Here is a 26,209-nt window from a genome sequence, read left to right as displayed (position 1 = left end):
ATCTATCAGCCTTTGTCTAACCATCATTTTCTATCCTCAGCTTCTTTAATGCAGATCGCTGTGAAATCTCTGTCGTGAGCAAAATAAACTGGGTATCAGTGAGCTGTGGTGACCACAAACAATGGATCTGCCAGAAGAAGGCTTTATCTCTCTCTGTTTGCACAGGGCTGTCAATCAAAGAAGGTTACTGATAACTCTTTGAATTAAGAAAATGAAATACATTTACAGGCCTATAAATGTCAAACTATGGATTATCATACTTTAAAAATAAAAACAAATTCCAAACATTTAAAGAGATGTTACCTTGTCAAACAAACAAGGAAATAAATAACAGTAATTACATAAACTTTGCATAAACTTAATACACACAATAATACACGAAAGTTAACTCATATATAATGTGGATTATTTAAAAATCAATGTAGCTTTAGTTTGACTTTTTAATTTCTACAGGGCTTGCAAAATAAATGCAATTTTTTATTTCCTTAACATATTCATGTTGTTTTTATCAGTCTGGATGGTTCAACTTGTTTGTATTAGAGATGCAATGCTTAAACTCTGCAGATTAGTGCAAGGACTCTGCTATTTTATTGCTTCTAACGGCCAACAGAGGGCGCTGCATCACTTGTTCTCAATACAATGTTCCAGAGTCTGATCATCAAGTATTCTGATGTATACTTTGTTTAGTTGCACAGCTGACGGATCATTTAATCTATCTGTATTTCTATCTGTAAGCAATGTTGTGTTTTACTCTATTCCCGGTGAATAAATGTGCTGCCACACATTGTTTGTGTTCATGATGACTTATATATTTACTTTTAATTCATTCACAGTGCGGTACAATGAGACAATAACAGGCAGATGCGGATTTATACACACAAATATATATATATATACGATTTCAGAATCAAACAAGTATCAGAGCACTCTCATAACGTAACAATATAAAAGACTGGATATATCCCCCCCCCCCCCCCCCCCCCCTCTGGTCGCTACAATTGTTTCTGACCTTCAGCAACTCATCACTGGGGTCCCACAGGTCTCCATCCTGGGTCCCTTCCTTTCCCCCCCATACATATCATTTGTCCTAGTCGTTTTGCCAAATAAGGTCAAAACTATTTGATATGTTGCAACGTGACACTGACCTACATTAAAACTTCACACCATAACCTCAGAGCAGAAGTCGACTAAAGAGCGTCACATCAGAGCAGACGCTCTCTGACAGCCTCAGGTCTGCAGCAGGACTTCAGACTCTTGTCCACGATGAACAGAAGAACTCAGCAGGAAATGGGTATTTAAAATGTTCTAATTTGTATGTGTGTGAGTGTAAAACATTGTTTTTTTCTTTTACCGAGCCATTGCCTAAATCTTTTCTTATTTATAGTGTTTCTGATGCGTGATCAGATCTTAGCAACAAAGTGTATAAAATACCAACATTTATTTAAAATGTGATCTTTCAAATTGTGATTTTCAAACTCTGATAAACACAGAATTATAAATGCAATGCATTTGTTTCTCTCAGAATAAATTGAGTAAGAAACTGGCGACTGATCAACATCTTCTTATGACAACAAGTCCTCCAACTGCAACCCTGTCTCCTACAAATTACGTTCCCACAGAACTAAACTGCATTCTCAATTACGTTTAGCGAGAAACGTATTTTCTCCCACGTTACGTTTGTTATGAACGTATCTCAAATACGTTTATTTTCTACATATCTTCTAGAAACATATTTTCTCCCACACGTTACGTTTGTTACGAACGTATCTCAAATACGTTTATTTTCTACATATCTTCTAGAAACGTATTTTCTCCCATGTTACGTTTGTTATGAACGTATCTTAAATACGTTTATTTTCTACATATCTTTGCCATTTATTGTTTTGCTTATAATAATGATAATAGTCATTTATAAATATCATTTTAGAGCACACATTTGAAATCGACGATCGGGCTCGATATCCTGATTGAAATTAAAATCAGTAGGCAAGGCTGTAATTTCGCCAGCTGCGAGGCAGAAAATAATAGTTTTAACATGCCAAAAAGCTGCTGTGTCGTTTATTGCACCTCAAACATTAAAACAAATCCAGAGTTACGGGTTTCTGTACTTCCTCTAAAGAAAGGACAACAGAAGAGCTCTGTGGCTTCAGGCTTGATCGCCGTTCAAATGACAGCTGGTTTCCCCAAAAGTGGGCGGGGCTGTAAAGTGACATAGGAAAGATCCTCAGCTCGCTGATTGGATGTTTTAGCCGCAATGCATGTCGGGATATGGTGTTAATGCGACATGAAATCCGCAAAAAAATTCAGAGTTTAGGATGGCCGAAGACACTACACTACCCATAATCCCCAGCTATCGTTTGGGACTACAGTCCCGTTGACAAACCCCGTGATTAATCTTCAAGCTCTGGGATTGGATTTTGGAGTGGCAGTGCGCCAAGGTTACGCCGAGCGCCAAACAGCTCTTTGAAATGGAACGAAACCACGGCAGACTTTCCAAAACTGGACTTGAACGCCCCCCCCAGAACTACACATGCTGGTTATTGTGTTTCGCAACATGTTCTATGGCACGTCTCTACTGGGAATTGTAGTTTTAAAAGACGTTTTTGTTTTTCCCAAAATTAGAAGTTGACAGTATTAAACTGTGTACAGCCCTGGAGGTTTAGGCAATAGGAAACAAATTGGTGTGTACAAATGTAAAACATGTAATTAATAAATGGGTGAAAATTGCTTGTGTCCATAATGGGAAGCATTAATATATACCCACATGCCAGCTCATTGTTACTTTGTAATTCTACTCCACTACAATTCAGAGGTTAACCTGGTATTTTTACTCCACTACATTTATTTTAGTTACTTTGCAGATTCTGATTAATGATGTGAAATATAAACAACCCTTAAAGCAGACTTTAGTTACACCTGAGTAAAATTCAGGGAAAGGTGATTGTCAAGTGCCAACAATCAGGCGAGATATTAGTTGGTGCTTGAGAAGACTAAACATTTATCTTCAGATCTCTATAAAGTATATTCATTACTAGTTATTCTCTACTAATAGTTAATTAAAAACTGTATATAATAGCTATTTTGCACATCCCTTTCAAGATTTTCTAAGGTTTATTGACATATCATATACACAACTATGTTGAAGTTATGCAATTAATGAAACACTTGGGTCGCAGGTTCCTCAACAGTGCATTACAAGACATCTATCAATATGTGTGTATACCTCCACCATTAAACTCAAATTCTGCACATTTCTTATACTATCTACATACATAAGAGTATAATTAATGTGTATAATATCAGTTAAAATAAGCGCTTCAACATAGTTAACATTGCAGGAAAGCAATATATTAGACGTTAAGTACTTTGTCTTAATGTCTTACAGGCTTAATATTTATCTGTAGATAGATACCCCCAAAGCTTTTTTCTTATTTGAAAGAAGACCTTAACCTAAAGTATTCTTTAATGTGTTAATAAAGGTTAATTAGTTTGTCTGTTTTGCACATCCTCCTATTAATATCTTTATACATCCGGCACTAAACTGTTTTATTGTAGAGATCACTTACAGTATCTTCTTGATTTTTTATATTCTATATTTCTATCATTGACCTTCTACTTTCCCCCTATGAAAGTATGTACTCTTAATATTTTATTCATCAAATAACATTATTCAACAAAAATAACATTATTCAACAAAAATAATTCAATAACGTGCTTTAACCACTAGGCGGTGCACACAAGGTACACACAGTATACTAATAATAACTTTGTATTATTTAGTGTAGGACACTTATGTATCTGAAGATGTGTAGTTTTATTCATGTTTTTACATAATTTTACAGGATATTGCTATATTATTTCTCATGTTTTACTTCTACACATTAATATCTGATTTGTAAAACATCACAGACAGAAAGGTATATCCGTCATTTGATGGTAAGCTATTGAAATTCTGAATCCATAGATGTGTCTCCCATCACCCAAATCCCCTGACTATTCTCTCAACTCAGTATTTACATTCTTATATTCAAAGAAAATCAGTAATATCTTTAAAAACTACAAGTCCTTTTCTATCAGCTGTGCACCGTTATGGTGTAAATATAACCTATCTACCAATTGGATCAACTATAAAAGTCAGTCGAATTAGTATTGATACTGCAAGGAGACGTATTTTGTGAAAAGAAATGTAAGTTTAATTGTTGATATATTTATGATCCACGTCACGTATTCAGTTTCGGCGGCAGTTCTTCCTGTTTGTCTAGAAGTCTTCTCATCAGGGCTCTATAAATAAAGAACTACGGCAGATAGTGTAATATTTAATGCAGCCGACCTGTGTATTACAATGCCGTTATGTGATGACTTCCAAAGAGAAAAGCAAGAACACTCGGAATAAAGTATTATTATTTTTTCTTTTTTATGTTTTCGGATTTCACATCGCATAAACACCATATCCCAACGTGCATTGCGGCTAAAACATCCAATCAGCGAGCTGAGGATCTTCCCTACATCTGTTTCCGGTATTGTTCCCGTAATGAGAGTTCACATTTATGCTACATTGAAGGGTGGAATTGACTACACATCTTCAGAAACGTAATTTGCTTCAGATATAACTCATAGCAATATTGTAACCATCAAGAAAAGCCAACTGCATTAAAAACCCAGTTAACAAACACTAGGTAAAGTATTTTTCGTTCAGTAATGAAGATGTAATTCCAATGTAGACACACCTGGGATCACTGTTCAGTCTGTTACGTTGAGCAATGCATTGTCTGGAACATAAAAGGGACGAAGAAGACAAAGTGAAGTGACGTACTTCCGGTTCAATGTGAAAACATTCCCAGTTAAACAACAGAAACAAATCGCAAAATAAAAAGATAAAACACTTGCATGTAATTTACGTTAGAATAAATAGAATGGTTTTGAATAATACAGCTCCGCCTACTTTTGGGGAAACCAACGCTGTCATTTGAACGGCGATCAAGCCTGAAGCCACAGAGCTCTTCTGTTACTGTCCTTTCTTCTTATGCCCCTTTCACACTGGCGCTTTTTCAGCTCCGGCTCGGAGCTGGAGCCTGAAAAGTACCGTTTTTTCCTGTTCACACCGCAGCGGCGCCGCCTCATAGCTCCGGACTGCGGTTCACTTCCAGCTCCAAAAAATTGTCGGTCTAGAGGCAAGAGCTTCGGAGCTAGAGGCGGCGTCGCTTACGTCTCTCTTACGTCGAGGCGTGCAGGAAACTAAACCCACCTCCCCTGAACATGCCATGGGTCGACTGAAGAGTCTCGTCATGCCTGCCTACAAGCAGTAGCACTGAACAAAGTGACTAGAAGGCAACCACACACTTATAAAAAAAAACACACTTTATAAAGTCAGGCAACACTAACCAGGCTTCGTGTGATTCTGTTTATTTGTACCTTACTTTGACCATCCGTTTGCTGTTATTGATCATTGTGGAGAGCAGGCAGACGTTTTGTTTTTTATTATAGCAGCTATCGTATGGAATCAATACATGGGCTGCACAGGTTGTCATGTCCGACTATCACAAGTAGAATCATAATGAAAAATACGCCGGTAAAATGTGCCTGTAGAAAACGGCTTAGCAAGTAGTCAGTTTAGCTTCGGTTGCTATGCTAACATCACCCATGTTATACCAGAGAAACTTTCATAACAGCGTTGTGATGCCAAACAGCGTCAATTCAGACTGACACACATTCACTTAAGGGGAACTGGGGATATGTATCAGCTGCTTGTGTGACAGTCAGACAGTGAATACTTTACAGCCGTGTGAGCTAACCCGGAGCTAACGGGAGAATAAACTCCCGTGGAAGAGCAGCCAGCACTGCAGCGGTCGGTAAATGCTGCTGAAACACATTAATAAACAATGAACCACGGCACTCTGGAGAAAAGTATAAGGTTAGAGAAGTCGTTATTTAATTTAATCTGGCTTCGTATGATTAAAAGCAACACGATCATCGACCCGACGCAGTCCCCCGTTGTTGTTGTTGTGAGCTCCGTTGGGGAGAAAATCAGCGATGTAAACGGTGACGTCATGACGCAGCAGCGGCAGCTCTGGGCGGTGTGAACAGAGCGGGAGCAGAAAAGGGAAACCGGAGCTGAACCAGAAAAGCTCTAGCTAGGAGCTAGAAAGGGAAACGCGCTGGTGTGAAAGCCGCATTAGAGGAAGTTTGAGGTGTTTGAGGTGCAATAAACGACACAGCAGCTTTATGGCATGTTAAAACTATTATTTTCTGCCTCGCAGCTGGCGAAATTACAGCCTCGCCTACTGATTTTAATTTAACCATAGGATATCGAGCCCGATCGTCGATTTCAAATGTGTGCTCTAAAATGATATTTATAAATGACTATTATCATTATTATAAGCAAGACAATAAATGGCAAAGATATGTAGAAAATAAACTTATTTAAGATACGTTCATAACAAACGTAACGTGGGAGAAAATATGTTTCTAGAAGATATGTAGAAAATAAACGTATTTAAGATACGTTCATAACAAACGTAACGTGGGAGAAAATATGTTTCTAGAAGATATGTAGAAAATAAACGTATTTGAGATACGTTCATAACAAACGTAACGTGGGAGAAAATACGTTTCTAGCTAAACGTAATTGAGAATGCAGTTTAGTTCTGTGGGAACGTAATTTTTAGGAGACAGGGTTGCACAATACCTGAAAGACAATCTCATAATTTTGAAGCTGCCCATTTTAATGCACTATGAGGAAAAAACTGCATTTTTGCAATAAATCAATCATTGTAAGGCAATTTATATGCGTTAGTGTGACCGGTGATTGCGACACTGGGTCCGATGCATCAATTCATGGTGCATGGACCAAGGGAGGTATTGGGTTACCACCGGGTCAGATGGTCCCACCTCCGCACCAACGCGGGGCTGGTGATGGCAACATTGGGTCCGATGCATCAATTCATGGTGCACAGACCAAGGGAGGGCTTGGGTTACCACCGGGTTGGATGGTCCCACCTCCGCACCAACGCGGGGCTGGTGATGGCAACATTGGGTCCGATGCATCAATGCATGGTGCCCCGACCATGAGAGGGTTTGGGGTGCCCCGGAACCAGGCACCACCCCAGCAGGAAACGGGTTGTATGGTCAAAGGAGGAAAGAGTGATAGAACCGGGGTAAAGCAAAGAAAGTGTCCGACAATAGTGACTTGTGAGGCGGCCAGAGAGTCTGTCATATCTCGGTCCTATCCTCCAGGCAACGCTGTGGCCAAAACTGGGTGAAAATGGGCTAAAAACAAAATATATTTCATCCAGGGAAATTTGGGTGAAAATGAAAAAAAGTACCCAGGAATAGTGCCTCATGACCCCGCAAAAGCGTCCTCCAGGCAATGCGGTGGCCAGAACTGGGTGAAAATGGGCTAAAAACCAAAAAATATATATATATTTCATCCAGGGAAATTTGGGTGAAAATGAAAAAAAGTACCCGGAAATAGTGCCTCATGACCCCGCGGGAGTCCCCTTTCGACTCCCCTGGCATTCCTCCATGGGCAAAATAATCAGAGTCAACTTTTGTGAGAACCAGGAAAAGGGGTCAAAATTAGAAAATTGTGTCCCAATATAGTGCATCATGACCCCGCAGGAGTCCCCTGTCGACTCCCCTGGCATTCCTCCATGGGCAAAATAATCAGAGTCAACTTTTGTGAGAACCAGGAAAAGGGGTCAAAATGAGAAAATTGTGTCCCAATATAGTGCATCATGACCCCGCAAGAGAGTCTGTCATCTCTCGGTCATATCCTCCAGGGTCACATAGAAGGGTACGAGCCATCTCCAGTCCGTGTTTAAATTGAGAAAACTATCCCAAAATAGTGCATCATAATGCAGACAAAGTCCCCTGCAAACTGCCCTTGCATTCATCCAGAGTCAAACTTAAAGTATTTTGAGAACCAGGCTAGGGGGTCTTGAGGCATCAAATTCATCCGAGCCAAAGTGCACTTTCATCGGATACATTCTTCCAAGATTAGAAACAGCCGTTTTTTTTCTGAGTGCACCCAAAAACTGGGTTTCTGATTTCGTGCAGACGGTAGTTTAAAAAGTTTGAACGAATTTTTTTAACAGGGAAGGGGAAAAGGTCCCGGGGCTTCATTTCCCCTTCTCCGTTGTTCAGTCCACACCTCTGGTTCATGGTGTGTCACTTAGGGACTTCACGAGATAAAATAAAGGCTAAAGCTGTATAAGGAACTTTCCAGAACATTTAAAGGTCATGTGACACCTGTGTCACGGTGGGTCCTTATATTACTGTGGAGTGGATAGGAAGGGTCCTAATGGATATATAAAGGTGCATTTTAAAGTTACAGATGGTAAGTTGATGCTCTTTAGTTTAAAATAATATCAATCCTTGATAAAAAGTAATAACTGTTCAAATAGTTGCTAAATGAATGTACTATGTGTCTATCATTTTCAGCTGCGTCTTACGGTCCCAAGAAAACTCCAGAAACAGTGGACACATTTACAACTCTGTCATCAGCAGTGTCAAACAGCTCCACTCTGTCTTCAAACAATAAACATAATATCACTGATGTGTCAGCATCAAACACGACCCTGAATACTCCGACACCTTCTGCACAAGCAACACAAGCAGCCGGTAAGAAGTGCACCTGTGTAAAATTGATAAAATTGTAATACTGAGTATATACATAATATTTTCAATGCTATTGTTGAATGATGCTCAAGCTGTTCAGAAACCCATCCATTTAAAGTCTCTCTTTTCTAACTTGGTGCTTGCCCTTAAGTCTTGATGCCTTATCAGTTAAATGTGATGTTATAGTATTATTCATGTACATGGACCATAGTGATTTTGAGGAGTGAACTGCATTTGATCAATCTCCCTCCTTTCCTCTCTTTGGCAGGAAGTGTACCATATTTGATTGCTGGTCTTATTTTTACATTCGCCTTAGTGATGGCCGTGCTGCTGCTTACCAGGAAGCTGATGAAGAGAGGACAGAGTAAGACACATACACCGACTGTCTTCAATGCTGGTTCATAGTATAAGAACAATAATATTTTGACCTCTAAATAGCGGACATTATACATTAAATATAACAACATAGGATGCACTGCAGTAAGTGTAAGTACGTATCCAGGAAAGCCACTGTTCTGTAAACACAGAATTACTTAACATCAAATGATCATTATTTTGGTCAGTTTTATAAACAAATGTATTTTTCCCAGGAGGCCTTGATGTCAGCTCCCCACACAAGAATGACTGTGGCTGCGAGGGAGTGCGGTCGTCTTTCAACCAGAAGGTTGTGGGTTCGATCCCAGCCCATGCAGTCAACATGTCGATGTATCCTTGGGCAAGATACTTAACCCTGAGTTGCTCCCGATGGCCAATGGTGTGTGAATGTGTGTGAATCTTAGGTCCTAGAGCAGGGCTTCTCAAACTCCGGACCAATGTCCGGATCCGGACCGTACTGCAAATCAATCCGGACCAAACCCTGTGTCCCATTATAAAAAAAAAAAATTATAAAAAAAAATAAAATAAAAAAAAATTCTGATTCTGATCAATTTGTGTACGCGCGTCTTGTGTCTGACGCGTGTCTGATTGTGAGAATGAACGTGCATATATATTTACTTGTGTGCGCGAGCGTGACACGCATTGCAGACCGCAAGTTAACCGCAAGTTTACCTTGACTTTCTAATGCTTCTAATGCCTTTTTTGCCGAGGTTCAAGGCATTGGCTACAGACAAACAGTGCCATTTCTCCCACTAGTTCAAGCCATCATACTGTATGATGGCTTGAACTAGTGGGAGAAATGTATTGAATGTGTGTGTGTATATTACAGGGGCGCCGTTTGCCGACAGGCAAGGCAGGCAAGTGCTTGGACCAGAAGGGGGCCCCAAAGAAAGTAGATTAAGAAGGTCCACAGCAACGACAACATGAAACACCCTTTAATTTACTGCAACGACATGTCGGGAAACCCTGACAAAATACTGGCATTGATCCAGACCATTGACCTTGTATAAAGTTCACAAGTGGACCTTTAATAAAAAAGTTTGAGTACCCCTGTCCTAGAGTAAGGTACACTGCTCTGTATGAATGGGTGTGAATGGGTGAACGACATGTAGTATGTTAAGCGCTTTGAGGGGCCTTAAAGACTGGATAAAGCGCTATATAAGTACAGTCCATTTACCATTTACACGAGGACATAAACAATGTGAGTTCTTGCCATTTTGAATCATTAAATATGTTCATGGCTGTTTCTGTTGGATCTTCCACACATGCTTAAATACTTCCTCAGCTGTTTTTTTTTTTTTTTTTTTATCCTGTTAAGAACTTCTTGATCTCTGGATCAAGTAACACAAAAAAATCCCAAATAATAACGTAAATATAAAATATTCTATTTTGTTTTATTGAATTTGCTTACTTGGCTACAACAGGAGACATCGATAAATATTTGTGAACACACTCCAAATACTACAACAAATATGATTGATTTCAACTAACCTCGTACAGTTGTGTGAAATCTGTTGAAATAATACATTTTAATAAAGTCAACATTATAGTTTTTCAGTGTATATCTCTATACCAAATGTCATGGAAATCCATCCAATAGTTGATCAGATAAAAATTATAATTGTATTCTGGCTAAAAGAAACATGGTTTCACAATACAAAGATAGTTACATTTTAAAGTCTGAGCAGAAACATTGACTTTTTAAAATAATTGTGTAGTACTTGTATTCATGATACCTAGAATTTGCAGAGAGGAAAAACAAAACATGTGTTCCCGTTGACACTTGAGCTAGTTGTTGCATCTGCTTTATGAAGTATCATAACCATATCATGCTTTTGGTCATTACGTTACTTCTCAGTTCCACTTTGCTTAGAAGCTACTCACCTTACTTCTATTTAAAGTCTTTTTGCAAATACAAGTTGGAGTTAGCTCTCTGAAGTTGTGTTGCAGCAATGCACTGTTTTCCAGTTTCATTTATATCTGGAAGAAACACATTTTCTTTTACTCTGTTTAACATGGTTAACATCGATCAACACAAGTCATACATGTCATGTTCCCACAGAGTGCACGGCCTGATGAAGTCTACCAATCCCTCCGCCCGTTGACAATGGATGAAGACCAAGTCTACAGCTCTCTCACAGAGGGGTCTGCTCTCCACACAACTTTAGACAATCACTGCAGCAGAAAATAATGATTGCATCTTTATTATATGTGAGATAAATACAAATAAACATTTCACCTATGTCCTGAAGCTATTTATCTTATTGAATTGGGATTATTTTAACAAAGAGACTTGACGTCAAGAGAATAATTCAGTTTGCATTGTCTGTGAATTATATTAGTTTTTTCTTGTATATCGTTGTTTGCTTATCCTATAAAATACAGCAGATGGTATGTTCACGCAGAGTGAGATGTGTATCCATCACATTACTCCACAGCGCTGTTTAGACTCCCTAAAATGCTGCTCTGAAGTCAGTTGTGGTGGACACAAGCAATGGCTCATACATTTAGATTTGTTTAAGCAACACACCTTTATGGTTATTTGTTATGCACTTGCATTGCAAAGCTATGCTATTTGGTCAAACATGATTCAAACCTGTCACATTAAGGGGGCTCAGCCCATAGTGAGGGGCCCCCTCAAAGTACATTTTAGAAATGAAGAAATGATATCTTGTTGTGTTTCTGGTTAAAGTTAGGCATGGGGTATGGGATTTGTTTTCTCAAGTTGTCAGATTCATTTTAAATCACTTATTTATTTGTACAAAACCTTTTTTCTTTTTTAACTTTATAACAAAGAGATGGTGTTAGACACTGAAGCGTGTGTGTGAGTTCATCTGGACATGTTGACAGGCTTCCGAGTCTAGATCACACCGTGGTTTTGAAGTGACAGATCCCGCCCTCCACTCCCAATCTTTAGTACTTTCTGCACTTGCTGTTCCATCTGTTCAAATTCTAAATGAAGAATAGTTTCCTGTGTTATACTTCCTTATACACCAACACAGTCTTACACTGTGTGTGTGTGTGTGTGTGTGTGTGTGTGTGTGTGTGTGTGTGTGTGTGTATGTGTGTGTGTGTGTGTGTGTGTGTGTGTGTGTTCAGAGGAAAGGGTGGAGCTTTACGGTTTAGAGGAAGGGAAATGCTTTGAAATACTCTACGGACCGTGGTCGCACTGACCTGATTATCAACGTGCCTTTATGTTCTTCATCATCATTTTCACCATGATAGAAATCTACGTGTACTCTTGTCTTCTTTCTGGTGAGTTCATTTTTTATTTGTATGCTTTATGCTTTTTTGTTTATTCGCTAAATAAATAATTTAGTAGTTCTCTTTAAAAAAGTTAAATGTTGTCGATACAAATAGTACATTCAATCAATGTGATAAATAATGTAGACATTTTTCTTCATTTGAGCATTGACACTTAAATACCAATAATACAAAATGTTTAATAATGTTTCCTTTATTTCCACTTGTAGCTCTGAGTTTTGTGGAGATGAAGCCTCTCAACATAAGAGGCTGTGTTGGGGAAATAGTGACATGCAAATGCTCAGAGTGGAACACTTTGTTTGGTGTAAGATATAATGATAAGTACTTTTGTAGAAGTCCATGCACCGAAGACAAACACATCATCATCAAAGCAGCATCTGGAAAGACTACACAACAAAACAGAATACGGATAAATAACAGAGGAAATGATTTATTTGTGACCTTCACTAATCTGAAAAAGTCTGATACTAACACATATTACTGTGGAGTGGAGAGGAAGGGTCCTGATATATTGATAAAGGTGAATCTTAATGTTACAGATGGTAAGTTGATGCTCTTTAGTTTAAAATGAAATCAATCCTTGATAAAAAGTAATAACTGTTCAAATAGTTGCTAAATTAATGTACTATGTGTCTATCATTTTCAGCTGCGTCTTACGGTCCCAAGAAAACTCCAGAAACAGTGGACACATTTACAACTCTGTCATCAGCTGTGTCAAACAGCTCCACTCTGTCTTCAAACAATAAACATAATATCACTGATGTTTCTGCATCGAACACGACCACTACGACAACTACTACACCAGCAACACAAGCAGCTGGTAAGAAGTGCACTTGTGTACATTTGATAAAATTGTAATGCTGAGTATATACATAATATTTTCAATGCTATATTGTTGAATGATGCTCAAGCTGTTCAGAAACCCATCCATTTAAAGTCTCTCTTTTCTAACTTGGTGCTTGCCCTTAAGTCTTGATACCTTATCAGTTAAATGTGATGTTATAGTATTCTTCATGTACATGGACCATAGTGATTGTGAGGAGTGAACTGCATTTGATCAATCTCCCTCCTTTCCTCTCTTTGGCAGGAAGTGTACCATATTTGATTGCTGGTCTTATTTTTACATTCGCCTTAGTGATGGTCGTGCTGCTGCTTACCAGGAAGCTGATGAAGAGAGGACAGAGTAAGACACACACACCGACTGTCTTCAATGCTGGTTCATAGTATAAGAACAATAATATTTTGACCTCTAAATAGCGGACAATATACATTAAATATAACAACATAGGATGCACTGCAGTAAGTGTAAGTACGTATCCAGGAAAGCCACTGTTCTGTAAACACACAATTACTTAACATCAAATTATCATTATTTTGGTCAGTTTTATAAACAAATGTATTTTTCCCAGGAGGCCTTGATGTCAGCTCCCCACACGAGGACATATACGATGTGAGTTCTTGCCATTTTGAATCATTAAATATGTTCATGGCTGTTTCTGTTGGATCTTCCACACATGCTTAAATACTTCCTCAGCTGTTTGTTTTTTTATCCTGTAAGAACTTCTTGATCTCTGGATCAAGTAACACAAAAAAATCCCAAATAATAACGTAAATATAAAATATTCTCTTTTGTTTTAATGAATTTGCCTACTTGGCTCCAACAGGAAACATCGATAAATATTTGTGAACACACTGCAAATACTACAACAAATATGATTGATTTCAACTAATCTCGTACAGTTGTGTGAAATATGTTGAAATAATACATTTTAATAAAGTCAACATTATAGTTTTTCAGTGTATATCTCTATACCAAATGTCGTGGAAATCCGTCCAGTTGATCAGATACAAATTATAATTGTATTCTGGCTAAAAGAAACATGGTTTCACAATACAAAGATAGTTACATTTTAAAGTCTGAGCAGAAACATTGACTTTTTAAAATAATTTTGTAGTACTTGTATTCATGATAACCATATCATGCTTTTGGTCATTACGTTACTTCTCATTTCCACTTTGCAGAAGCTACTAACCTTACTTCTATTTAAAGTCTTTTTGCAAATACAAGTTGGAGTTAGCTCTCTGAAGATGTGTTGCAGCAATGCACTGTTTTCCAGTTTCATTTATATCTGGAAGAAACACATTTTCTTTTACTCTGTTTAACATGGTTAACATCTATCAACACAAGTCATACATGTTATGTTCCCACAGAGTGCACGGCCTGATGAAGTCTACCAATCCCTCCGCCCGTTGACAATGGATGAAGTCCAAGTCTACAGCTCTCTCACAGAGGGGTCTGCTCTCCACACAACTTTAGACGATCACTGCAGCAGAAAATAATGATTGAATCTTTATTATATGTGAGATAAATACAAATAAACATTTCACCTCTGTCCTGAAGCTATTTGTCTTATTGACTTGGAGTTATTTTTACAAAGAGACTTGACATCATGAGAATAATTCAGTTTGCATTGTCTGTGAAATGAAGCTCAGCGTAAGTTCAACCAGGAAGACCGTCTATTCACTATTCCTACGTAACTACTCTCTCTCCTCTCAATAAGTGATCGGGGGCGTCACTCTCCAGCTTAACCAATCACTTCGCTCTATTCCCAAGAGCCTATCATAGCGCTCTGCCAAACCTTTTAAATCTGCTCTCCCCCCTCTGACAGCTGTCATTTCAGGTGACTCTACGCAACCCTCCTCCCCCCCTTTTCACCTCCTGTCCCTCTGAGGCTGGTGCCCCACGAGGACGCATACGGAAAAACGCATACAGAAACGCAATCGCAATCGCAAAAAAAGCTTCCGTCCACACGCAATAGACACCGGATAGTGTCTGTTCACACGAGACAGCTCCGTTTAGTTTCAACCGCTGGAAAAGCTGCAGTACATATGCCGAGCCTGTACGTGGCGCTGTAACTTCCTCCACAAAAGCAGCGAAGAAGAATGGTCGTCATGGCTGCCCTTCTGTTTATTCACCGTGGTGGGGGCCGAGGGAACCGGGCAGAGTCTTTCGCCGGTCAACGTGTGTTAAAGTTTAAATCTTCCGGACAAAATTATAAAAGTGCCGGTCAAAGGTCTTCTTTGTTATTTATTGAGCTTTAAAACAAATGAATAACGACTCTATATAATGATATATAATAATAAAATACACGGAGCCTGTCTCTTTTTCCTCTCTTCTCACAGCGTCAGTGTCTGTCTCATGCAGCAGCTGATCCAGTAATGAGTGACCCGACAGTAAAAATAAACATATTTATAACTAGTTTAGGTAGTTTGAGAGGTAATTAAAATAGCTAAGGGTGATGATCTGACTTGAAGTGTGTGTTTTGCTCCCGCTGCATCACAGCGGGAGGAGCTGCGTGTCTCCGTCCTGTCAGATTAGACTTCACTCGCGTTTATGTCCATATCGAGAGAAAGATAAATAATCTGAATTCAGTGTGCAGTGTACTTTTGCGGGGGTGAGCAGCAGAGGTGGGGAGAGGCAGGGCTATTGCGTCATCATTATCACAAAATGATGGTATAGAGGCGATCACACGGAGCCATATGACCCCCCAGAGCGCTCCGTTCCCAGATCTATCCACCTTTGGACCCGTTGTCGTTTGCGGGGTCCGTTTCTATCGTTTAGTTACGGCCTTGTGTGGCAAAAAGGGCTATACGCAAGAGAAATAAGCGGATACAACCCGTTTTCGTCCTCGTGGGGCACCAGCCTGAATCCAGGGTCAAGCTAAACCACTCCTCTTCAGACCGAACCCAACCATCTATTCACCACCACCAGTGTCTAGACCCCAGGGGGGTTTCATCGGATCGGTTCTCCCCTCCCGAATGATACTTCCTGCACAACGGGGCCTAATCGCCAAAATCACCATTACATTCATTTGTGTATCTTTGCAATACATATGTATTCTTACATCAAAACCGTCTCTCCTGATTGAATTATATTAGTTTTTTCTTGTATATCATTGTTTGCTTATCCTCTAAAATACAGCAGATGGTATCACATTACTCCACAGAGCTGTTTAGACTCCCTAAAATGCTGCTCTGAAGTCAGTTGTGGTGGACACAAGCAATGGCTCATATATTTAGATTTGTTTAAGCAACACACCTTTATGGTTATTTGTTATGCACTTGCATTGCAAAGCTATGCTATTTGGTCAAACGTGATTTAAACCTGTCACATTAAGGGGGCTCAGCCCATAGTGAGGGGCCCCCTCAAAGTACATTATAGAAATTAAGAAACGATATCTTGTTGTGTTTCTGGTTAAAGTTAGGCATGGGGTATGGGATTGGTTTTCTCAAGTTGTTAGATTAATTTTAAATCACTTATTTATTTGTACGAAACCTTTTTTCTTTTTTAACTTTATAACAAAGAGATGGTGTTAGATAGATAGATAGATAGATCGTGTGACACACTGAAGCGTGTGTGTGAGTTCATCTGGACATGTTGACAGGCTTCAGAGTCTAGATGACACTGTGGTTTTGAAGTGACAGATCCCGCCCTCCACCCCCAATCTTTAGTACTTTCTGCACTTGCTGTTCCATCTGTTCAAATTCTAAATGAAGAATAGTTTCCTGTGTTATACTTCCTTATACACCAACACAGTCTTACACTGTGTGTGTGTGTGTGTGTGTGTGTGTGTGTGTGTGTGTGTGTGTGTGTGTGTGTGTGTGTGTGTGTGTGTGTGTGTGTGTGTGTGTGTGTGTGTGTTGAGAGGAAAGGGTGGAGCTTTAAGGTTTAGAGGAAGGGAAATGCTTTGAAATACTCTATGGACCGTGGTCGCACTGACCTGATTATCAACGTGCCTTATGTTCTTCATCATCATTTTCACCATGATAGAAATCTACGTGTACTCTTGTCTTCTTTCTGGTGAGTTTACATTTTATTATTCTCTGCTGTTTGATTTTTTGTTTATTTGCTAAATACATAATTGAGTAGTTCTCTTTAAAAAAGTTAAATGTTGTCGATACAAATAGTACATTCAATCAATGTGATAAATAATGTAGACATTTGACTTCATTTGAGCATTGACACTTAAATACCAATAATACAAAATGTTTAATAATGTTTCCTTTATTTCCACTTGTAGCTCTGAGTTTTGTGGAGATGAAGCCTCTCAACATAAGAGGCTGTGTTGGGGAAATAGTGACATTCAAATGCTCAGACTGGAACAATTTGTTTAATGTAAGATATACTGATAAGTACTTTTGTAGAAGTCCATGCACCGAAGACAAACACATCATCATCAAAGCAGCATCTGGAAAGACTACACAACAAAACAGAATACTGATAAATAACAGAGGAAATGATTTATTTGTGACCTTCACTAATCTGAAAAAGTCTGACGCTAAGACATATTACTGTGGAGTGGAGAGGAAGGGTCCTGATATATTGATAAAGGTGAATCTTAAAGTTACAGATGGTAAGTTGATGCTCTTTAGTTTAAAATAAAATCAATCCTTGATAAAAAGTAATAACTGTTCAAATAGTTGCTAAATTAATGTACTATGTGTCTATCATTTTCAGCTGCGTCTTACGGTCCCAAGAAAACTCCAGAAACAGTGGACACATTTACAACTCTGTCATCAGCTGTGTCAAACAGCTCCACTCTGTCTTCAAACAATAAACATAATATCACTGATGTGTCAGCATCGAACACGACCCTGAATACTCCGACACCTTCTGCACAAGCAACACAAGCAGCCGGTAAGAAGTGCACCTGTGTAAAATTGATAAAATTGTAATACTGAGTATATACATAATATTTTCAATGCTATTGTTGAATGATGCTCAAGCTGTTCAGAAACCCATCCATTTAAAGTCTCTCTTTTCTAACTTGGTGCTTGCCCTTAAGTCTTGATGCCTTATCAGTTAAATGTGATGTTATAGTATTCTTCATGTACATGGACCATAGTGATTGTGAGGAGTGAACTGCATTTGATCAATCTCCCTCCTTTCCTCTCTTTGGCAGGAAGTGTACCATATTTGATTGCTGGTCTTATTTTTACATTCGCCTTAGTGATGGCCGTGCTGCTGCTTACCAGGAAGCTGATGAAGAGAGGACAGAGTAAGACACACACACCGACTGTCTTCAATGCTGGTTCATAGTATAAGAACAATAATATTTTGACCTCTAAATAGCGGACAATATACATTAAATATAACAACATAGGATGCACTGCAGTAAGTGTAAGTACGTATCCAGGAAAGCCACTGTTCTGTAAACACAGAATTACTTAACATCAAATGATCATTATTTTGGTCAGTTTTATAAACAAATGTATTTTTCCCAGGAGGCCTTGATGTCAGCTCCCCACACGAGGACATATACGATGTGAGTTCTTGCCATTTTGAATCATTAAATATGTTCATGGCTGTTTCTGTTGGATCTTCCACACATGCTTAAATACTTCCTCAGCTGTTTGTTTTTTTATCCTGTTAAGAACTTCTTGATCTCTGGATCAAGTAACACAAAAAAATCCCAAATAATAACGTAAATATAAAATATTCTATTTTGTTTTAATGAATTTGCCTACTTGGCTACAACAGGAGACATCGATAAATATTTGTGAGCACACTGCAAATACTACAAAAAATATGATTGATTTCAACTAACCTCGTCCAGTTGTGTGAAATCTGTTGAAATAATACATTTTAATAAAGTCAACATTATAGTTTTTCAGTGTATATCTCTATACCAAATGTCATGGAAATCCGTCCAGTTGATCAGATACAAATTATAATTGTATTCTGGCTAAAAGAAACATGGTTTCACAATACAAAAATAGTTACATTTTAAAGTCTGAGCAGAAACATTGACTTTTTTAAATATTTGTGTAGTACTTGTATTCATGATACCTAGAATTTGCAGAGAGGAAAATACAAAACACGTGTTCCCATTGACACTTGAGCTAGTAGTTGCATCTGCTTTATAAAGTATCATAACCATATCATGCTTTTGGTCATTACGTTACTTCTCAGTTCCACTTTGCAGAAGCTACTAACCTTACTTCTATTTAAAGTATTTTTGCAAATACAAGTTGGAGTTAGCTCTCTGAAGATGTGTTGCAGCAATGCACTGTTTTCCAGTTTCATTTATATCTGGAAGAAACACATTTTCTTTTACTCTGTTTAACATGGTTAACATCTATCAACACAAGTCATACATGTCATGTTCCCACAGAGTGCACGGCCTGATGAAGTCTACCAATCCCTCCGCCCGTTAACAATGGATGAAGACCAAGTCTACAGCTCTCTCACAGAGGGGTCTGCTCTCCACACAACTTTAGACGATCACTGCAGCAGAAAATAATGATTGAATCTTTATTATATGTGAAATAAATACAAATAAACATTTCACCTCTGTCCTGAAGCTATTTATCTTATTGAATTGGAGTTATTTTTACAAAGAGACTTGACGTCATGAGAATAATTCAGTTTGCATTGTCTGTGAAATGAAGCTCAGCGTAAGTTCAACCAGGAAGACCGTCTATTCACTATTCCTACGTAACTACTCTCTCTCCTCTCAATAAGTGATCGGGGGCGTCACTCTCCAGCTTAACCAATCACTTCGCTCTATTCCCAAGAGCCTATCATAGCGCTCTGCCAAACCTTTTAAATCTGCTCTCCCCCCTCTGACAGCTGTCATTTCAGGTGACTCTACGCAACCCTCCTCCACCCCTTTTCACCTCCTGTCCCTCTGAGGCTGGTGCCCCACGAGGACGCATACGGGAAAACGCATACACAAACGCAATCGCAATCGCAAAAAAAGCTTCCGTCCACACGCAATAGACACCGGATAGTGTCTGTTCACACGAGACAGCTCCGTTTAGTTCCAACCGCTGGAAAAGCTGCAGTACATATGCCGAGCCTGTACGTGGCGCTGTAACTTCCTCCACAAAAGCAGCGAAGAAGAATGGTCGTCATGGCTGCACTTCTGTTTATTCACCGCGGTGGGGGCCGAGGGAACCGGGCAGAGTCTTTCGCCGGTCAACGTGTGTTAAAGTTTAAATCTTCCGGACAAAATTATAAAAGTGCCGGTCAAAGGTCTTCTTTGTTATTTATTGAGCTTTAAAACAAATGAATAACGACTCTATATAATGATATATAATAATAAAATACACGGAGCCTGTCTCTTTTTCCTCCCTCTCTTCTCACAGCGTCAGTGTCTGTCTCATGCAGCAGCTGATCCAGTAATGAGTGACCCGACAGTAAAAATGAACATATTTATAACTAGTTTAGTTTGAGAGGTAATTAAAATAGCTAAGGGTGATGATCTGACTTGAAGTGTGTGTTTTGCTCCCGCTGCATCACAGCGGGAGGAGCTGCGTGTCTCCGTCTTGTCAGATTAGACTTCACTCGCGTTTATGTCCATATCGAGAGAAAGATAAATAATCTGAATTCAGTGTGCAGTGTACTTTTGCGGGGGTGAGCAGCAGAGGTGGGGGGAGGCGGGGCTATTGCGTCATCATTATCACAAAATGATGGTGTAGAGGCGATCACACGGAGCCGTTGGACCCCCCAGAGCGCTCCGTTCCCAGATCTATCCACCTTTGGACCCGTTGTCGTTTGCGGGGTCCGTTTCTATCGTTTCGTTACGGCCTTGTTTGGCAAAAAGGGCTATACGCAAGAGAAATAAGCGGATACAACCCGTTTTCGTCCTCGTGGGGCACCAGCCTGAATCCAGGGTCAAGCTAAACCACTCCTCTTCAGACCGAACCCAACCATCTATTCACCACCACCAGTGTCTAGACCCCAGGGGGGTTTCATCGGATCGGTTCTCCCCTCCCGAATGATACTTCCTGCACAACGGGGCCTAATCGCCAAAATCACCATTACATTCATTTGTGTATCTTTGCAATACATATGTATTCTTACATCAAAACCGTCTCTCCTGATTGAATTATATTAGTTTTTTCTTGTATATCATTGTTTGCTTATCCTCTAAAATACAGCAGATGGTATCACATTACTCCACAGAGCTGTTTAGACTCCCTAAAATGCTGCTCTGAAGTCAGTTGTGGTGGACACAAGCAATGGCTCATATATTTAGATTTGTTTAAGCAACACACCTTTATGGTTATTTGTTATGCACTTGCAAAGCTATGCTATTTGGTCAAACATGATTTAAACCTGTCACATTAAGGGGGCTCAGCCCATAGTGAGGGGCCCCCTCAAAGTACATTATAGAAATTAAGAAACGATATCTTGTTGTGTTTCTGGTTAAAGTTAGGCATGGGGTATGGGATTGGTTTTCTCAAGTTGTTAGATTCATTTTAAATCACTTATTTATTTGAACAAAACCTTTTTTCTTTTTTAACTTTATAACAAAGAGATGGTGTTAGACACTGAAGCGTGTGTGTGAGTTCATCTGGACATGTTGACAGGCTTCCGGGTCTAGATCACACCGTGGTTTTGAAGTGACAGATCCCGCCCTCCACCCCCAATCTTTAGTACTTTCTGCACTTGCTGTTCCATCTGTTCAAATTCTAAATGAAGAATAGTTTCCTGTGTTATACTTCCTTATACACCGACACAGTCTTACACTGTGTGTGTGTGTGTGTGTGTGTGTGTGTGTGTGTGTGTGTGTGTGTGTGTGTGTGTGTGTGTGTGTGTGTGTGTGTGTGTGTGTGTGTGTGTGTGTGTGTGTGTGTGTGTGTGTGTGTGTGTGGTGTGTGTGTGTGTGTGTGTTCAGAGGAAAGGGCGGAGCTTTAAGGTGTAGAGGAAGGGAAATGCTTTGAAATACTCTACGGACCGTGGTCGCACTGACCTGATTATCAACGTGCCTTATGTTCTTCATCATCATTTTCACCATGATAGAAATCTACGTGTACTCTTGTCTTCTTTCTGGTGAGTTTACATTTCATTATTCTCTGCTGTTTGATTTTTTGTTTATTTGCTAAATACATAATTGAGTAGTTCTCTTTAAAAAAGTTAAATGTTGTCGATACAAATAGTACATTCAATCAATGTGATAAATAATGTAGACATTTGACTTCATTTGAGCATTGACACTTAAATACCAATAATACAAAATGTTTAATAATGTTTCCTTTATTTCCACTTGTAGCTCTGAGTTTTGTGGAGATGAAGCCTCTCAACGTAAGAGGCTGTGTTGGGGAAATAGTGACATTCAAATGCTCAGACTGGAACAATTTGTTTGATGTAAGATATAATGATAAGTACTTTTGTAGAAGTCCATGCACCGAAGACAAACACATCATCATCAAAGCAGCACCCGGAAAAACTACACAACAAAACAGAATACTGATAAATAACAAAGGAGATTATTTATTTGTGACCTTCACTAATCTGAAAAAGTCTGACGCTAAGACATATTACTGTGGAGTGGAGAGGAAGGGTCCTGATATATTGATAAAGGTGAATCTTAAAGTTACAGATGGTAAGTTGATGCTCTTTAGTTTAAAATAAAATCAATCCTTGATAAAAAGTAATAACTGTTCAAATAGTTGCTAAATGAAGGTACTATATGTGTCTATCATTTTCAGCTGCGTCTTACGGTCCCAAGAAAACTCCAGAAACAGTGGACACATTTACAACTCTGTCATCAGCTGTGTCAAGCAGCTCCACTCTGTCTTCAAACAGCTCAGATAATATCACTGATGTGTCTGCATCGTACACGACCACTACGACAACTACTACACCAGCAACACAAGCAGCCGGTAATAAAATGCACTTATTTGAACTTACACAAATACATATACCTATTACTTGTATATGGAGATTTTAATGTTATTAATTGAAATTGCAATTTTTATTTAAAATAATCGGTCCAGTACATCAAGGTGGTGAATATTACATAATGAAAATAACGCTTAATTAACGTTTAATGAGTGAAAATATACATATTTGTCCTATTAATTTCCTCTCTGCTTTCCAAATGTGAAAGAATAATATAATGGTAGACCCAATATCTTGATACGATAATAAAACAATGTTATGTAATATATATAAAGATCAGTATGACCAAGTGTGATCAAGCTTCTCTCATGTATCTTCCTCTTTTTCTCTGTTTGTTCAGGGAGCATACCATATTTGATCATAGGTGTCATTCTCATAATAACCATACTGATGGTGTTACTGAAGTTTATGAGCAAGAAGATGATGAAACAACGGAGTAAGACCCACAAACCAACACACATTGTGTATATGTGAATGCACCAGTAAAGCTTCCACAAGACATATTAACAAATGTTATCCTATGTGTTTGCAGAAGTTGTTTCAACAGCTGTAATGCCACAGGGAGACGCACGAGAGGTGAGAGTTGGAGGGCAGATGGTTTCAGTTTCCTTTCCCACAGAAACAGCTTGCTTGAAGTACATTACATTACATTCCCCTGTGTGAGGCTCAGGCTTTTCTGTTTCACCTTTGGCATTCATTTCATATTTCTTACTTTAATGCCGTGTAGGACACCTTTTTCGTTTCTGAGCTCAGCATTAATAACAAAAAGAACACCTAGAACAGGTCTTTTAATTAAAAGACAAGGATCCTTGGTACAAAACAACACTTCCCTTTTCTTTCCCTACTGTAGGGAAAGTGTAGTAATACAGAAGATGCTGGTGGACAAAATATGTTCTGTGAGGTTCTCTTTATGCACCTTTTGAGGCAAGTGTAGGAGTTTAAACCAGACAAGCCGTTTTAAACTGTGAGGTCTGACACTCAAAGCCCACATCCGTTCAACCCCAGCTGACTTTAGCCACCACTTCATTCAAGTCAGACAGGAAATCAGGCTGCATCATTATGTGGCTGAAAGCACCTGTATCCAAAATTAAATGACTGGAGATCTATCAAAAGAACTGCCCTAAATAAAAATTGAACGACTTCAGGAAAAGTAGAAAATGAATATAGAAAATAAGTTGAATGCGTATTGTTACATTCGTATGTCCTTCCTAATATTATTACAACACTATTTATATTATTTTACGTATCATTGGCTGTTGTTAGGATTATACTGGTATAATCAATATTCTCTTGTCACAAACAATCAGCAGTCTGAGGAAATCATTTTATGGAATGTACTTGATCAGCATTCTGTATATAACATTCAAACATACAAAGTAAGGTGAAAATAATTAGTTGACTTGCTCTGTTTTAAGCATGCAACACTGTTTATGATTTGGTCATCACAGCACAAATGTAACACAAAATATCCTGTGAAACGATATGTCATTTCAAGACATTTTTGTGTAGCCAACATTGTAAATTGCCATTACAACATACAATAATGGGGTTCATTGCCATAGTGTAGTTAGTGTTGCTTTGCTTTCCTTGATTGTTTCTGGATTTCAGGAATTACCCCCTTAAGAGATCAGACTTGTACTGGGTATTTGTTATGTGAACAACCAATTTTGTGGTGTTAAGAATGTTGTAAAATCAGATTTACTGACTTCAGATCTCTGTTTTACTGTTTTTTTTCTCCCTGTTTCTAATTCAAGGAAGCTGAATATGATGAAATCAGACATGAAGAAGCGACTGACCCGGACAGCATCTATGCTAATAATTCCTTCCTCCAAGATATCGGATCAGCAGCTGCTAGGTGTGAGACGAATTCAATGGGGGCGTGTGCAGAGAGCAGAGACAACGTGCTGTATTCTGTTGCTCAACTACCCAAATACCAAATTAAACCCACTGGGCAATCACAGCGAAATCAATCTGAAAGTGCCGAAAATGACTCTTTCTACGACCTGGTTCAACTACCCCAGGCACCCTGAAGGAGGCCACTGTGGTAAATGCATAAAAAGGAACTTTTATGATTAAACATTTGATTAGTTTTGAATAAAACAGTAGACACATAATGTAATACAGGACATATATAAGGCAGGATAGAAGAGTAAATGAACAAGTTAGTATCTGTACACATGGTCCAGCCTTACTTAAAAAAAAACGTGTATAAACACACAATAAGTATGATTGTCATTGTCTTTTTCAGACTCCATTACTTAATGAAATTGGAATCATGTTAGTCACAGGCACCCAGAAAACAGTGTTCAAAGAATCAGTGAAATGTTGTCTATCTCAGGGAACAATCTGAAATCTGAAATCTGCCTCTGTGATACATACTCTGTCCAACTGTCTACTTCCTTTTTTTAAATGTTCCCTAGGTCTCTTTTGGTTGCACATGCACACACACACACACACACATACACGCACGCACGCACGCACGCACGCACGCACGCACGCACGCACGCACGCACGCACACACACACACACACACACACACACACACACACACACACACACACACACACACACACACACACACACACACACACACACACAGGAACGCATGGCAGTGCGTAATGCTATAGAATCAACAGGAAAATTGAGACATCTAGAAAGAGTTGTGGTGTATCTGCCTCTGCTACCATCATGGATGCCGTTCAACCGCAGAGCTCCTATGAGAGGAATGGTTAGACTTGTTTGTATTAGAGATGCAATGCTTAAACTCTGCAGATTAGTGCAAGGACTCTGCTATTTTATTTTATTGCTTCTAACGGCCAACAGAGGGCGCTGCATCACTTGTTCTCAATACAATGTTCCAGAGTCTGTTTCATCAAGTATTCTGACTTTGTTTATTTGCCCAGCTGATGGATCATTTGATCTATCTGTATTTCTCTCCATAAACAATGTCATGTTTTACTCTGTAAACTCTGTGCTGCCACACATTGTTGTTTTGTCTTTTTCTTGAGAACATCAGTGCTTTAATCAAGGCAGGAGAAACAATCTTATTCATGGTGCGACCATTTTTATGTAAATAAGATAGAAAGAGATCAGGCCTCAATATTCAGTCATTAGACCTTTCTGATTTCTAATTTCCCCTCCTCGACTCCTCTCCTCGACTCCTATCCTCTACTCCCCTCCTCGACTCCTATCCTCGTGTCTTAGTCCCGCCCACAGGAGATGCGAGCAGAGGAGTCGAGGAGGGGAACCGAGGAGAGAGGA

General features: G+C 39.0%; 3 protein-coding genes and 1 long non-coding RNA gene across 13 annotated transcripts in view; all 4 read left to right on the top strand.

Annotated features, from left to right (window-relative positions):
• The window catches only part of LOC117494872 (killer cell lectin-like receptor subfamily B member 1B allele B), an 88,452-nt gene that overhangs the window by 22,361 nt on the left and 39,882 nt on the right, over positions 1 to 26,209 (top strand). For 3 of the 8 annotated variants that reach the window (XM_034145879.1, XM_034145878.1, XM_034145873.1), the window contains one exon: positions 41 to 784. The exons of the other annotated variants lie outside the window; for them this stretch is intronic. In XM_034145879.1, the coding sequence (XP_034001770.1) occupies positions 41 to 191 (151 nt within the window). In that variant the 3' untranslated portion in view covers positions 192 to 784. Of the gene's footprint in view, positions 1 to 40; positions 785 to 26,209 lie in introns of those variants that run through there. 8 annotated transcript variants of the gene reach the window in all.
• Positions 8,433 to 9,296, top strand: LOC117494887. The gene is made up of 3 exons (XR_004557136.1): positions 8,433 to 8,619; positions 8,885 to 8,980; positions 9,207 to 9,296. It is a non-coding gene; the product is annotated as an uncharacterized LOC117494887 (long non-coding RNA).
• Positions 11,188 to 25,415, top strand: LOC117494874 (CMRF35-like molecule 3). Of its 3 annotated transcripts, XM_034145883.1 has the most exons (7): positions 11,188 to 11,202; positions 12,091 to 12,246; positions 12,465 to 12,797; positions 12,902 to 13,075; positions 13,343 to 13,438; positions 13,665 to 13,705; positions 14,467 to 14,650. In XM_034145883.1, the coding sequence occupies exons 2-7, from the start codon at positions 12,186 to 12,188 to the stop codon at positions 14,593 to 14,595; spliced, it is 834 nt and encodes a 277-aa protein (XP_034001774.1). In that variant the 5' UTR covers positions 11,188 to 11,202; positions 12,091 to 12,185; the 3' UTR covers positions 14,596 to 14,650. The 3 variants fall into 3 exon arrangements, with proteins under 3 accessions (XP_034001774.1, XP_034001773.1, XP_034001772.1); XM_034145882.1 differs by lacking the exons at positions 11,188 to 11,202; positions 12,465 to 12,797; positions 12,902 to 13,075; ... (1 more) ...; positions 13,665 to 13,705; positions 14,467 to 14,650 and adding exons at positions 22,317 to 22,649; positions 22,756 to 22,929; positions 23,289 to 23,384; positions 23,481 to 23,524; positions 24,703 to 25,415 and having other exon boundaries at positions 12,195 to 12,246; XM_034145881.1 differs by lacking the exons at positions 11,188 to 11,202; positions 12,091 to 12,246; positions 12,465 to 12,797; ... (2 more) ...; positions 13,665 to 13,705; positions 14,467 to 14,650 and adding exons at positions 21,958 to 22,096; positions 22,317 to 22,649; positions 22,756 to 22,929; ... (1 more) ...; positions 23,481 to 23,524; positions 24,703 to 25,415.
• On the top strand, positions 16,978 to 19,572 carry LOC117494878 (CMRF35-like molecule 5). Its single transcript, XM_034145888.1, has 6 exons — positions 16,978 to 17,116; positions 17,337 to 17,669; positions 17,774 to 17,953; positions 18,219 to 18,314; positions 18,541 to 18,581; positions 19,431 to 19,572. The coding sequence occupies exons 1-6, from the start codon at positions 17,056 to 17,058 to the stop codon at positions 19,557 to 19,559; spliced, it is 840 nt and encodes a 279-aa protein (XP_034001779.1). The 5' UTR covers positions 16,978 to 17,055; the 3' UTR covers positions 19,560 to 19,572.

The sequence above is a fragment of the Trematomus bernacchii genome, unplaced genomic scaffold (genome assembly GCF_902827165.1).
Source record: "Trematomus bernacchii unplaced genomic scaffold, fTreBer1.1, whole genome shotgun sequence".
Lineage (NCBI taxonomy): Eukaryota > Metazoa > Chordata > Actinopteri > Perciformes > Nototheniidae > Trematomus > Trematomus bernacchii.
This window is presented reverse-complemented; position numbering and strand designations above follow the sequence as displayed.